Source organism: Sinohyriopsis cumingii, chromosome 14 (assembly GCF_028554795.1).
Source record: "Sinohyriopsis cumingii isolate HCF-2022 chromosome 14, ASM2855479v2, whole genome shotgun sequence".
Taxonomy (NCBI): Eukaryota; Metazoa; Mollusca; class Bivalvia; order Unionida; family Unionidae; genus Sinohyriopsis; species Sinohyriopsis cumingii.
In genome coordinates, this window is record NC_142974.1 from 88,941,848 (window position 1) to 88,958,124 (window position 16,277).

At 35.5% G+C, this 16,277-nt stretch overlaps 1 protein-coding gene across 2 annotated transcripts in view; it reads right to left on the reverse strand.

Annotated features, from left to right (window-relative positions):
* LOC149784326 (intermembrane lipid transfer protein VPS13B-like) overlaps nucleotides 1-16,277 on the reverse strand; it is a 370,899-nt gene that overhangs the window by 327,782 nt on the left and 26,840 nt on the right. The window contains exons 6-7 of one of the 2 annotated variants that reach the window (XM_089932368.1): nucleotides 4,043-4,225; nucleotides 322-500 (exon numbers count right to left, since the gene is read on the reverse strand). In XM_089932368.1, the coding sequence (XP_089788494.1) occupies nucleotides 322-500; nucleotides 4,043-4,225 (362 nt within the window). Of the gene's footprint in view, nucleotides 1-321; nucleotides 504-4,042; nucleotides 4,226-16,277 lie in introns of both variants that reach the window. The other variant, XM_089932367.1, reaches the window with a different exon arrangement.

A 16,277-nucleotide genomic window follows, 5' to 3' on the forward strand; every position in this document is an offset into this window, starting at 1 on the left:
ACTTGGCATCTTATGATCTTGTTAGCTAGCAATTTATTCATTTTATTAGTGCTTGAAATTATTAAAAAATAACAGCATAAGAACTATCTGTTCTTTCTTTTTGAATCAAAACAAAGAAATAATATTGCATTATTTCATTAAATACTGCAATATATCATAGTACCCATTCCAACCAGTGATTCGGAGTAAATTAATCGGAGACACTTATCTTTGAACATGTAGATATTAAGGATTTGTGGAATAAGGATAAGTTACCTCTCCAATCACGTCTAAATATCCAGACAGGATAATTATCTCTCAAACTTTAAAAGTGTGGCCTACCTGTTTCCCCCTCTGCTTTGATTTGTAGGATTTTCTGGATACATTACAAAAAGAATGCTCAGCTGAAAGGATAGATATGACTGGTTGGAAGAGGGTCAGGTGATATGTCCTGGTTGGCATGATTTCTTCCATTGATTTTACTTGACTTTCAGCAGGCTGAGGTTGGTCATCATCCACAACTTCTGAAGAAGATATTATGAGCTTACATATCATTTAACTTTTGTTTCACAAAATTACCTTGGATGAGTGAAAAACATATTCACATTCTTAACTAATATTTGAACAGCCCAAATAATTCTAAAAACTAATATTTTCACACCAATGACTTAAATGTGCTCAACATTAAATTAGTTTCCCTTTTGTGAATGTACTGCACTGCAACAAGTTTGCATGATGTACAAAATAGTCAATGGCCTTGTACCAAATTATCTTTTTTATTTCACCAAAGTACTAATATATAACCTTGGTCTTCATTATTTTTCGAAACAATTCATAAGAAATTGCAAGACTGTTATCAGAACCAAACTGAATGAAAATATAACGATGATTTTCATCATCTAAATGTAAAAGACATCAGTGTTCTCAATGTACAAAATATTAGAGAAGGTATCTTTTTTAGTAGCTCCAATACAAAAAGTAGTGTTTACATTACAACAATGACTGAGTATCAACTGTTTGGGTTTATTTGATAACCTGCCAAAAATGAAAAATGCAATATGTTGGACAAACACCTCTGAAATTTTTTAAGAAAATAAATAATAATCGCTGCTTTCATATAAAAAACAAGTCTGTATGGATCCTAAGCTCTCCTCTAATGTTTCATATATTTTAACACAATAATGACTCAATATGTGATTTTTCTTTCATGTAAATCACTATTGTGCATGGAGAGATGAACAGACTGAATAAGGAAAGTTACTGGATTCATAAGTTAGATACTTTGTATCCCAATGACCTTAATACCAAGGCACTGTATAAAATTGCATAAAATTTTAATAAAGAATTAATATGTTGTTTACATATATATCCTATGTAAACATAATTGTATGTATGACTGCATTATGATTCACTGATATGGGTCAAACTGGAAACTCGTGATGTTTTCCGTATGTGCAAAAAACTGCATATTCAAATATTTTTACATTTTCATGTCACTATTCATATTTAGAAATGCAATTATAGTATGGACTGTGTTTTTTGTTTCATTACAGAATCATTACACAATATTTGTATGTACATTTATCTTGATTATAATTGTCAAATAATAAATACTACCCACCATAAAGTGAAGTGCACATCCATTTTGCTTTACTTGTGCATAGTATTAAGTATACTGGTTTTGTATTATATTTTGTGTTTTGATGAATACACTTTTTTATGCAATAAAAGTTTAGACTTGATTTTCATTTGTTTTTTAAAAACTAGATCCAATTTCCAAGTGATACTTTCTAAGTTATGAGTCAGTACATTTGGGTCAATAAACCATTGGCTTGTAAAGGCAGAACCCCATACTGTTTCACCAGCTGACAATCTTTTGATTGCATTATAAATTGTATACTTCTTCTGAGTCCTACAACTACCTGATCTTTACCTGAATTCTTTAGCTTGTAATGGCAGCACCTGATTTGTTTTCAATTTGACATCATTCAATATAGTTGTGGCTTTGATACTTGTTCAGTGCCAATTTGAATGCATAATTGAACTACCTGTGATCATGCTGAACAACTGACACCTGTTCAGTTGCATCCTTTAATAGTGATTCATAACCTCTGGGTCACAAATTCCTGGGGAGGGGGTCGCAAGGAGATTAAAAGAACAACTATTAGCATATGTGGGTCAATGACATTTTTTTGAAATTAATAAATATGTTTGAATAAGTGTGGAACCACTACTTTAATATATTTCACCTACTGCATGATCAAAGTGTTGCTTACAAACAGAGTCTCCATATAAACACACACTGACGACAGTAAAGATGAGAAGTCATAGTTGAATTATGTTTAGGAAGACCAGATGATGATGTAGGAGTTTCGAATTTATTTGGTGACAGACGATGAGACTGAATTCATGGGCTTTGAACCAAATGACAATTATAGGATACTGTTAATCACAAACGTTTTGGAGATTACTGTCATTGTTTACAAGACCAAAGGAATTAACATATTATGGGATATTGTGAATTGGATCATTCTAAAATACTTTTTGTATAACAGAATCTGACATATAATAGATTTCATAGATTTGTCATTTAAATGGATTTGAAATGTCAAGCATTCTGGATTTTTGTGGTTTCTATTACATGAAGATGGAAGCTGTAAATTTATTTGTCCTGAACAATAAAATAATTCCATTTATTTTTACACTGGTTTTGTCTACCTACCTACCTACCTACCTCTATCTATCTATCCATACTTCCATCCATCTATCCAGTCTGGCTTGCTTATTTTTCTGCAATGCAACTACAACTCCTTTTGGCTTGTTTATTTTTTTGCAATGCAACTCCAACTCACTGATAACAAGTCACCCGTAAATACAGATTCAATTTGCAAAGTACACCTCAACTTATAGAAGGGATAAACAAAATTAACTTTTGCAGCCCCCCCCCTCCAAAAGAGGAGGGGGAAAACTTAAAATCAAGTATATACATATGTAGTCTGTATACACTTGTATCAAGACCATACGGGAGATTAGGTTTAATGCTAAATATGCTGTCCTATTAAAATCATTATTACAATTATTCAACTTCATGTCATGCAGTGTTGTTTTCTGGATGTATTAAAAGGAAAATAAATTGCATTTTATGATTGTGCCACAGATTTAGCAACAGGAATTCTATGACAAATAAAAAAGACAATTTTGATATCTGACAATATCGAATGAATGACTAGCCCAAAAAATGTTTTACCTGTTGCACGGGTTTTAAAATTAGGGTAGGTAGGTTGTTTTTATATATATATATATATATATATATATATATATATATATATATATAGTGTGTGTGTGTGACAGATTTTTAATGTAGCTTTAACAATTTTTCAGTCATATTGCTATGATGTCTGCAGTGTGGCAGTTTATAGTGGTGTCTAGCACTGGGGCATCATGCCACAGACATGTAGCATATGTCCCACCCAGTCACAATATCCTGACACAAGGCCGACCACCCCTAACACTAACCTCTTAATGCTGATCACCAAGCAAGGCAGCTGTTAGTAACTTATTGTAATTTTTTAGGTATTACTCGGCGAGGGATTGATCCCAGGACCTCCCACATTCAAGGTGGATGCTCTAACCACAAGGCCACCAGAGCAGTTTATATATATAGTAATAATTAGTATATATAATGTACTAAGCACTTCAAGTACTGGACAAAACTGGCTCAATTAAATGCAAAAATCAATTTCAGGAAGGTTTTTTTTTATCCTGGAAGTGTTAGGGTCAGCAATGAAAATCAGGGAAAGTCAGCTGACCGGAAACACATATTTATGTTGGCAATATCTACTGAATTCTTCCTAATGACCAGATGGAAAATCTGAAATTGAAATTAACCCTGAATTTTTTTATTTGATTGGCATTTATTTTATACATATTAACTTTTAATAGCACAAAGAGAATTGGATTTATTTTTCAAATTTACATAACTAAAAGTCAAGATGTATATTATTTCAAAGCCACAAAATGTACTAAAAGTATAAAATAGAAACATGTCTACATTAAGTTTTACCATCCTTCTCCTTGGCATATGGTTCATACTCATATCTGTAAGCAGCATCCAGAACTTTCTGAACTCTGTGAACTGTGTTGCTATTTACAATCAGATGACATGGACCAATCAAAAAGCGGGACAGTGAGTACTCCTTGTCAAAAACTGGCTCCTCAAGATCACCTTGATCTGAAGATCTGCTACCTAGAAATATGGGAAATAACTTTCTTAGGCATCTCATGAGACTACATTAAAAATTCTGAGGTCAAATCCAATTGATCATAATTCAACTGTATGTCAAGTACTGCCATTTGAACCAAGATGGCTATTTATGAAGCCAGGGATTGACAACTATTTTATCATTCTCAAATTCTCTGTCAATTCTACAGAAATCCAATCACAGAAATGGTGAAGTGGTATGAATAGATTGCAGTTTCTTTTAGGGTGGAGAAATTTCCAGCCAAAAAAGTGCAATATTTGTCTGCAAATTACTATGCTAACATACACCTGAGGCATATTTGAATCTCACAGAAACAACCAAGGTGGTTCAAATGATGATACTAAGTGATGTGATGTGATGTGATGTGATTTTGATTTTTAACGTAGCTTTAACAATTTTTCAGTCATATCGCTACGATGTCTGCAATGTGGCAGTTTATAGTGATGTCTAGCACTGGGGCATCATGCCGCAGACATGTAGCATGATGTCCCACCCAGTCACATTATCCTGACACCAGGCCGACCAGTCCTAACACTAACCTCTTAATGCTGAGTGCCAAGCGAGGCAGCTGTTAGTACCATTTTTGTAAGTCTTTGGTATGACTCGGCCGGGGATCGAACCCACGACCTCCCACATCCGAGGCGGATGCTCTAACCACTAGGCCACCGGAGTGGTCGATGATGCTAAGAAAGGATATGATTTCCAAACAAACACTTTGAGAATGTCTCTTCAAAGGCACATAAATAAGTATCAGAATATGACATATATGCTATCAATTTCGTCCATGACAGAAAACCAAATCCAAACTCTTCCCCATTTCCAGTATAAGGCTGCATAATATTTTGAAGATGTTATTAATGTTTGCTTGATACACTCCAAGAACACAAACAACTCAGAAAAGCTTACTGTCTGTTCTTCAAAAAAAAGGCTGTCATTTATCATAGTTGGAGATAAAAACTAACTATCTTACAGCTGAAGTGAATGGTAGTATTGAAATGACAGAAAATGTAGCTATATGAACTGTACACAACTGTACTGTAAAGATCACTTCTCATCACAATTTCAAGTAAGCTTGTGTCTTTTTATTTTAACCAAAAAGTAACCTTATTTCCAACACTGAAATTACCTATGTTGACAGATGTTAATGTACAGCACCAGCACATATAAAAAAGCTCATTTTTCTGGTAAATTGTTTCTCAGAGAAAACCAATCAAATTACCATTAGGGGATATAAACCTGCTATTTCCCAAATCCAGCCATACTAAATGATCAAAATGTCTTTTTTTTCTGCTATGTCATATGAAGGGCAACAACTCTTGCCCATTTCCTCCCCTTGAAACAACTAGGTGTCACCAGTTTTTAAGCTGAGCAAACTAACAACAAGGATGTTCATAAAATGGGCTGAATGGGAAGGTCTTTAAATAATGTGATTTGGTAATTAATCTTGGAAAAATGTAACTTACAAAAAAAAATTGTTTTCTCCAAAGAATATATTCCTGATCATATTAACATTAGGAATATTATAATAGGAGGATAATAGGAGGATGGAATGCTGAGCATCCTATCCATACCTCAGGTATCTTTCTAGGTTAAAAAGTCTGGATACCCTATGTGGACATTAATCTGCTGTCCTTCTTAAAGTAACACAGCCCATGGTCACATGAACAGCACTCTCTCAGGTTAAGAAGATGATTATTAAAATTTTCTTACCATCAAAATTCACTTGTGAATACAGTGACACTATAAGGATGTGTTGGCTAAATTGGGACTGGTGGTTGTCTGGGCTTCGGCCAAGGAACTCACCAGATTCAGGTTTTGTTTCTGCAGAGCTAAATCCCCGATAAAAAAAGCTCTAAAAGGTGCACCCTACATGCCAGCCAACAGCTTCAAAGAGATCTCTGACTGAAACACATTTTAATGCAATGCTCGCAGGGATTGCTCAAATTTCATGTGATGAAATCCTCATATCATGATGAATATGTTATTTTGAGATATCAAAGTATGCAAAGCATATAAATAACCCCCTTGGGCCATAAAGATTGGGCTTAGGAGGTGATATCCTGCTTTACTGGTTGCCACAACTTGTATCTGTACTTTAGGGCAAAGGCTGTATCTTGCATGGCCATTGCTCTTGATATCGAAAGACAAAAAGGTGTGTATGATGACCCTCTGATTGCCCACTGTAACTGGTTCTCAGCTACAAAGCCTAGTTCTGTGATTAAGATCAGTGAACCATTTGATCTGAATAGTTCTTGTCAAATAAAAGGGTATGTAATTCAAAAGCTATCAGAAGCAGTGAGATCTGGGCTAAGAGGTTGAATTTATCGGAATTGAGCCATGTTAAGGTCCAGGACAGATTCCATTTTGGTAGTAGGGTAAAGGATTTTGGCATATTCCAATGATCAATATTTCTTTCTGTGATATGATGTCTGAAGTTGTCAGATATCATGAAGCAGTAGTCTTTGATGGTTACTGGTCCCCACTTTTACTCCTCATATAGCCAGAGAAAAAAGTCAAGATAATCAAGGGATGAAGTTATTGACTTTACACAAATCCCTGAAAACATGATTACTTTTGCTCATAAGATTCTAGTGTGGAGGGAAATTTTGCTCTCAAAAATTATTTTCTCACAAGACTGCTCTGACAATAGTAAGGCAAGAAGGTCTAGGCATGAGTGGAACACCTGTGCCCATGGTTGTTTGAGAGGATTCAGTTTGAACATAATCTTCCTGGGTTGGTCTATTGCTTGATCAGGTAGATCACTGACCCATGACTTGTCTGAGAGCAGGGATCAAGCTAGACTTGAATTTTAGGGAGAAGTTTGGACAGAACAGGGAGAAGTGAGAGCTGATCAGGAAGAAGTGGGAGCAAAGCAAGACATGCTATATGTGTGTGTGTGTGTGTGTTGTTTTCACTCTCTAATTTGAATTATGCCCTCTATTTCGCAGCATGCATCATTGCATTTAACTTTTGTTTTAATCAATAATTATTTTTTTTAATTTGAATTTTTTTAAAGTTCTACCTATAATATAAACACATCATGTTCATATGCATATTAGCAATATGACTTAAAAAGAGCACAACTGAAGCTATACATTGTAATTGCAAGTTAGTAAAAATGATTAATCAACTACCCTTAATCAAGAAATTTTCTTTTTACTTTCTAAAAGTTATAAAAATGGGAGGTGAAAAGATTTCTAAATTTGTTTGAAACAACCCCTGTGCCATGTACATGGGAGCAAATGTACATGAGAGCAAATGCACATTTCAGCTCATACTGTTCTTCCTAATTTCTTTGTTGCAGATAAAACTTTACCATAACTGTTCACAGACAAGACAATGAAGAATTAAAGTCAGTATACAAATGAACTAAACCATTTTTTCAATCAAATCGACACAGCCAACATGCAAGTGCATCTATTTATTGAGAGAGGGATTTTCTTAATGTAACCATTCACTTTATAGCTTCGTTAAAACAGTCCATTGATAAGATTGCAAATATAAGGTTTTATTTGTCTACGTACATTAGGCATTGGTTAAATAGTATTTGCTTTGCTGTTTGGTTTTTTTTACTTCAATTTTCAAAAAAATGAGTGAACTCAGATTACAACTTTGACCTTAGGGGGCCCCGAGTGGCCGAGTGGTTTAAAGTGCTCACTGTTATGGTTCACTGCCATCTCACTTCTGTCTGCATGCATGGTTCCCACGCTTTTCTAAATATAAATTTCCAGGTCTTTTCCAGTTCTTTTCCAGGATGAAATTCATTTTTTCCAGGTTAACATATGACCATTACTGAATGGATTTAAAGATTTTGGATTATAAAACATGCATTTTCCAAATCTGAAGATGTTTCTCTTTCAAGACTCTTCAAAATATATATGTCAGAAAAGATGATCATGTACAAAACCACAAAATGAGTCACACGAAACAAATCTGACTATATTCCTATAAATTCTTTTAAAGCCATTTCACTGTACAGAATACAAATTCTAACTTTACTTTGCTGACATGCATTATGTTGCTCCGTGGAAACAACATAAGAAGCATGAATTATTTTGTTTCCTTTCAAACCTTTAATTCCAAAGAATTCTAGAGAAATATATGTGCATGCTATACAAAGTAAACATTTCCTCTTACAGTATGAATAACCCCAATAAATGCAAAGTATTAGAATCTTATCTTGTAACGAAAAAGGTTTAACCCTGAATTTGTGTGTGCCAATAAAATCTCAAACAAGATTTTTCAACCAACTTATACTCCTTTAGATGATTTGGTTAAAAATTCCATCATTTAAATACATTTACAAAAGGGTTGATTTAAATTTTGATAAAAGACCTTCAAAATTATAAAGGGCTGAATTTTCTGTAAATTCAACTTCTCTTCTTGTAGTTCAATAAACTAGTCCCCAAACATGTATTGATGCATGGGCTCTTATTGTTTCTTAATATATAATAAAAGGGACGACAATTTCCCATTTCTCCTGCGGCCTATTAAGATCTGAAACCGTTGCTTCAAGCTACAAGTCACAGCCTAATAATTTTGCGCCAAAGATCAGCTCAGAGATTCGACATTTTTCTAATATGGGTTTCCTCTGAATATTCCAACCCAATTTTCACAGTTGGACATTTAGGATGGAGTGTGGGTTCAGAGCAATTACATATAAAAACTTTGGAAATCTGCTGCCACCGTAAGATAGCTTACCAGAGGGCCTAGCAAATTTAAATTAGTTATATTGGCTTATGCCTGCATGAAATCGATAGGAAAATTATTTATTTTTTCAAAAATTGTAAGTATTATAATTGTTATGTTTTTAATCCACTGAGAGAAAAGAAGAAACTCAGCACAGAAGAAACCTGACCCGGTACTCACCATTTGCATTAATAGTCACATGACTTCACAAATCTCAAACGACGACATTGGAAGTCTAATAGTCACATGATATCAACAACAAACTCCTTTTAATGTCATTGTACAAATTTCAATTATATTAAATGAAAGTCTGATACCTTTTGTAAAAATCAGAAAGAACTCAATATTTTTATTTCAAGAACAAGAAACTTGGCCAGTCAAGCAGAGTAGTCTGGTTCCCTGCTTCGCATGCTCCCTGCGTGAGAAAGCACATGTCAACGTGGTAGTCACGTGATACAACAAAACTCTGGAAGTTGGTCTTGGAATGTTGTGCCCTTTCATTTTTCTATTTTTATTTCAATGACTTTAATTTTTTTTCTACAATATTTGAAAATGAGGGTTGTGAGATTGTGTTCTCATGCAACTAGCAATCGAATTCGCTAATACCAACTCAAATTTCATCAACACATTCATTTTATTGTTGTTCAGCAGATTGAAGACATAATGATTTTAATACTCACAATTTCTGAGAAAATAAATAATTTTCATATCAATTTCATGCAAGTATAAATCGATTTAACAACATTTAACTTTGCTAGCCATCTGCTAAGCGGCTGTGCTTTAACGCCACCATGTTGGCCTCTTGTGATGCTAGACATTTTTTCATACCTTCCATAAAATAAAAAAAGATACGAATATCGAGCTGTGAAACAAAAAGACTACTAGATGAATCCAATCCACTGAGCGTTTGGATTGTCTCAACAAATATATTTATGGCAAACACTCAAATGATCCATACTGCAACCACCTAATATTCTGGTTAGAACTTGATAAATTTAACTCATGAGCAGTTCATTTATGACTCAATGACATAATTGTTTTAGGCGTCAAGTTGTGGAGAACAATTCCAGAGTTTTTCCCACCTTTCGTCAATATTTGCAAAATTCAAGGACTTTTCACAGTCGGGAAAAAGTTATAATTTCTCCTGATTTTTTCCTGATTTCTCGGTAGCATGGAAACCCTGTGCATGGGTTCAAGTCTCGGGTACAGCCTTTGTGGGTATGTGAGAAAGCTTGCCAGTAGCTTCTCATGGGTCGGTGGTTCTTTCCAGGGTTTTCCCAGGTTCTTCCTCCACCATTAATACTGGCCACCATGTATAGCCTATCTTGTGCTGAAAAATGGTATTAAACACCACAACAACAACCTTGGCCTTAGAGCATCTATAGAATTCCACAACACAGCATAGTCCTGAATGTTTCTGACCTAAATAAAAGCATTTAAAGCTAGATATTCAATAATGTAATATCGAGGCTCAGCTGAATATATTTGCCCAAGACTCATTGATGTCTGCCATTATTTCCCCATGGCAGGATCATCTATGGTTCCAAACTGATTTTTTTGAAAAAAATAATTTACACACAGCAGTGAAAATTTTATGTTACCAATTCTATTCTTACAACAAAAATCGCTACACAAGTTTCAGTTTCGAAACACAAATCTGTGCTTTTATGTTCAAAGAAGAACTTGCGGAAATCAGGCAGTAATAGTTGCTAACTTACACGGGAAAGGGTTAATTCGGTATGGGGGTACAAACAAATGGGAAGGTATATTTAGACTATAGAACAATGAGTCTGCTGGGTATGTGTCTAATTTGTATTTGATCTGAAGTTGGCAGCACCAATGAAGAACCTACCATAATAGCATGCATAGATCAGGTGATTTTGTGCTCCCAGTACTGGGATGTCCAATGTAATCAGGATTGACTTCTTGCTGAATTGATCCTTCTGCAACTGAAAGGAGTTTATTATATCTTTCTTTTAAGTCTGATGTGAAGAGACAGTTTCCCTGGTCCCCACTTTCTGCTGACCATATCAAAGTCTGGCAACAGGTGTGTTCCCTGTAAATAATGGCATCAGTAAACATCACTTCAGGTTGGGGTGTCTCCAGAGGAATTTCTGTCATGAGCCAATTGTGGTTACACCACAGACACAGGTTTGTGATAATGACAAGTTGATTGAGTGGCCAAGGAAAAAATGTGTTTCTGAGCCAGCAAAGTCATATAAAGGTGGCCCAGTAGGAACATATTTGATTTCACAAGAAACAACCCAAGGATCTGCAAGAACTTTCTCAATGAAACCCCATCCTATTGCAACAGACTCGATGAATTCAATTAACCAGATCTACATGAATGTGGCTGGCTTTAAAAGCCGTAATCAGGTAACAAAATACTGGGATGAGTGAAGTTTGGATTTTCCCTCAATTCACAAGAAAACAGGATGATTCAAAGGGTATATGAGACTGTTTCTACCCATAAGGAGAATAGAAATTACCATCAGTTTCTCGGGGAGATCATCATATAGATCTTGCCATCTCTATGTTGAATATCTATTAATTCTTTGAGGCGACTCAAGTCTATGAATGATCACAACTTGGGAATTGCAGGAGTCTGGCACCCTCTGCTTGGCTCGTCTATCATCCTTCTAATGTGGCAGAGTTGGCTGGTTTCTTAAATGAGGATACAGGTTGAAGGGGTGTTCTTCATCTGCCTACCTTCAAACTTCTTCAACTTTGCTCCAAAAAGCCATGGCAAGCCAAATGGAGTCATCCTTAAAGCCAAATGGAGTCATCCTTAAAGCCAGAGTGTGATGCAGCTTTTGCAAAGTGGCATGCAAGCACACATCACAATGAATCAAGACAAGATTAGAAGATCCAATCATTGCATTTGTGATTGAACAGGGAGCTGCTCTATTAATGACTCAAGCAATTCAGACCATGAACTCGAAGGCATGTTGGTTGGCTGATTTTTCACCAATCAGAAAATCACCAATGAGCCAAAACCAACATCAAAGATATGGTGACAATGTTCTTAACCACTTTGATGTGGTGAGAAACACATTTTTTATCCACTTTAGAAAACTGAGATAGATATGCTTACCACTGATACATTTTTCTCCAACTCCAAGAGTACAGTATGGTAGGTGGTGGAATGTCTTGTATTATGAAAATGTTGCTGGTACTCGGTTCTTAGAAAATAAACTAATATTTCCTAGTAAAATATATTTCTTTGAGAATACTAACCCAATCATAATACCTTAAGAGAACTACTACCTCACAAATCCAGCCATCCCAGATACTACTTTTTGCTATTGGGAGCAAAAAGCTGTCTTCCAAACTAGATGGCAGTTGGGCAGAGTGATCTCCCCTTTGATATAAGGGTTAGCAGCAAAAACCATAAACCTCTCAGTTACCACTGAAGCAGAATGCATGCTCTCTTAAGATGTAACTCGGGGAGGCTGGCAAGGTGTATGTGTTTTATGATTGGATTAGTATTCTCAAACATATTTTATTAGGAAAAATTGGCTCCTTTGTTAAATATGTTACCCATTACCCAATCATAATACCTTAGGAGTAGAGGTAAGAGGTGGAGGGAGGTACATCCCCTTACCCAGAGATACAATCTCCAGTCCCCTATGCTTTGTGAGACAGCTTCCAAGTATCCTAACTGGAGAGAGCTCCATCTGTTGGGGAGAGGCTTTAAATAGGGACAGTTCTGCCCCCCTCCTCCAAATTCCAGAAGTTGTGAAGCCATGACTTCAGAAGATGTTGATCAACCTGGAAGGATGACCTGTTCAGCTGCAAATATAGATCCCACCAGATCGAACTGGGCCCTTTGGAATTACACATCTTGGAGATAAAAGCTAGAGAATGTGGATCACAATCTTGAAAGATGTTGGCTAGAAAACTGTTCCAGATGAATGATATGCTATTGGCAACTGCTCTTACTTCATGAGCAAAAATGCAGAAGTTCATTTGAGCTGGGGTAATTTCTCAATATCCAGGATAAGTCAGTGTTGATATATCCTCTTGTTCTTCTTGTGATCTCCCTTGATGCAGCAGCTCTGTTCTGTTAATATACCATTTCAAAGCCTGAACTTGGTTTTGTATGTGGTCTTGAGTTGATGTGTTCAGACTAGACAGAGGTTTCATGACAAAAGTCTAGTCAAGCATGGAAGGCAGCCTGATCTTGGTGATGAAAGAGGATGCCATCTTGAGTAAGATTGACCAGTCTTGTGAAACTGCACGTATTTCAGGTCTGCTATTGGGCATGTATTCACTAATTGCCTGCCATCGCTAATGCCATGATGAAGCAGGTATTGTGTTAAAGGTGTGCCAGAGATGCCCCTGGGAGTGGTTCAAAAAGTGTCTTGTTCAGTTCTAGTACCCAAGACAGGTTCTTCTATGGTCACAGGGCTAATATTTTTGGTCATGTATACTCAAAGATTGAGAGAAGGTTGAATAAGTCCTTGTTTTGTCTGATATCCTCTCTTGCATGGTGATGAAAGGTGTCATTGAACATACAGCAGTAATCTTTTATCATACTAGGTGCAAACTTCCTCTCTTTGAAGAGCCAGAAGAAGTTACCTATTTGTGGTATAGATTCCTAGAGAGGTATCATGTGTTCATTTTGCACACTGGATGAAAACGTACCATTTGCCTTCATATGCTTTCAAAGAGGAGGGCCTCTTGCTGAGGAAGTTATTCTGTCAAGATCAAATCTGGATTCAGGAAATGAAGTTTTCCAAAGCTTGATTGTCGATAATCTCCCAAACTCTTCCATATTATATTTAAAACAAGTATTTAAATTAAGATATTATAAATATGATGACTCAAATAAGGAATCAGTGCAATTGGTTGATATTAGGGTCTTTAACTCCTTGTAACAAATCCTGCGTAAATGAATTCTTTGGACAGCATTTACAAAGCGTGCATCGAGGAAGTCTTGGTCCAAAACTGTGTTTATGTTGTGATGTTGTTGTCAGAGGGAAAACGCAGTTGTGTGTGCTATGTGGTGGTAAAAAATATAGAGAACTAAAGCGGTATTATGATAAAGAAAATAAGAACCCTGACTTTGTCAAGGACTATGCTCTTGACATAAGTTATAAAAACCCCTGAAGATTATATAGCTAGATTTGAAGACAAATTATAATTTAGACAAATAATATTATATATATGGAGAAAAAAGAATCTGTCAGACATCCTATCATCAAAAATTACGAAGCATCTCATGATGGTGTAATCAGAAACTGTCGACTAAAAAAAAACAGTTGGTACTGTTGATAATGCCGGTTATCTTAGATTCAACACTGGAAGAAAGATGTATTACTGTCACAGGTTTGTGTATGAACATCACTTTGGGGTTATCAAAGAAGGTCTTGTGACTGACCATATTGACTCAGATCCCAAAAATAACTCTTTACACAACCTTCGAGCTATTACACAGAGCAAAAACTGTTTACTGGGAAATACTGGGAAGTATGAAAAAAATTTTAGGAGGAGAGCCATCAAATCAAAAAATATAGAAACCAGTGAAGAAATAATATTTCAATCGATGAATGCAGCTGGCAAGTATTTTTGATATCTGCCTGCCTTCAGTACAAAAAGCCACAAGTAAAATATACAAATCAGCTTTTTCATACAAATATGAAAACTGGATTTCATTGAATACCTCCCGTTTATATTAGGTACCAACAACATCCTTGATTAAAACAACAGAGACAACTCTGCTGTGGATATGTAACGCGGTTGATAGAGTTATCATTGTTCCCTTGACACTATCCCTGATTTTATCAACGGTGATAGATTTCAAAAATGCTTGTAAATAAATATTTTTTTGTTGTTACATTCATACAATTTAAATGTCTACAAGAACGTAAGGAGGAGGAGGGATATAAGCTACCATCAGATTACCGGTTCGTTTCAATCACTGGCCACAGTAAAATTAGATCAGAACTATCTCATGAATATGAGGCAAAAAAGACAATCAATACTCACATAAGACAATTAAGAAAAATTATGTCAGAAACTGTTAGTGGTAATGAAAATGAAAGTTAGACTCATTCGTGGAAATGAAAGTGAAAGCGTATCACATTTTAATCTTTCTCTCACTGATTTTGGTTGATTTGTCCAGTAAAAAAAAGTATCCATCCCCATTGATTTTATCAATGATAAACTCAGGGGATAAAAATCAAGGACAGAGATTATTTATTTTAACTGTTTTAATGTGCATCATGCGTCAGTGGCATTTTTAAAGTATATACTTGTTTCCTTGTTAAAATCAAGGGAGACTTCACTCTACAATTAAATATCCTCGAAAATCGTAGATTTTTACGATTTCACAAACAAATTCAATACTCAATGTCTCTCCACAAAGGTCAAGCAAGTTGCTGAATGGGTCAGTTAGTCTGAAATTCATTCCTGATAATAGCAGGTTATGACAATGTAGATAAACGGGATTGATCGGTTCTTGCACAATCAGATATCTGGGTGGGACTTGCGGGGTAAAAGTATAAAGATATATCCTTGCTGTGCTTGATTTGATATTCCTGTGTTTGTCTGATAGCTTCCATCAATTACGTCACATACAAGATTGAGCACAATCTTTGAGGTTATATTTACAATTCCTGGAGAAATATAACAGCCTTCTCCATATGGGTCATTATTATACCTGAGAATAATTGCCGGTGGTAGTGTTTTTCTCCATTGTTCAAGTATTTTAGGAAAAAGCTCAACAATGATATCAATGACTGAACTTTTTAGTTCATCTGGATTATACCCGGGAAGTTTAAAATTCGGTAGATCAGCTTCTGTTATCGAGTATGCATTTTAAAAAATTTGTTTATAACAATCTAAGTTGTCATTGTAATCAATTGTTGCCTGAATTACTCTTTGGTTAATATATTCCATATCAGACAAGAGCTGATTTAATATTTCTATTTGTTTAATGATTTCCTTGCGTGAACTTGCAAAAAGATATTCAGTGAAACTTTGCTGTAGTTTTTCTCGTATTTTATCTTCTTGATTAATAATTTCAAAATATTCAATAATTTGATCTAGGTGAGTAACTACAGAATGAGTTCCTTCTCTAGCACATTGTTCAAGAATAAAATGCCACCACATATAGTCCTTACTATTGAAGCCAAATTCACTACCCACCATTGCATTTTTTATAGCAAGTAAATGTTTTCTGTATGATGGGTTAATTTCCCAGTATGATTGTTTATCCATCATAAAATCAGCCTGGGTTGGTTCAGGTATTGGCGGTGTATCGGCGGGGCAACATCAGGCCATCCTAACACTGATCTGATCGATGACTGATAGATATCATTGGCATAATTGGGGGAATTTATC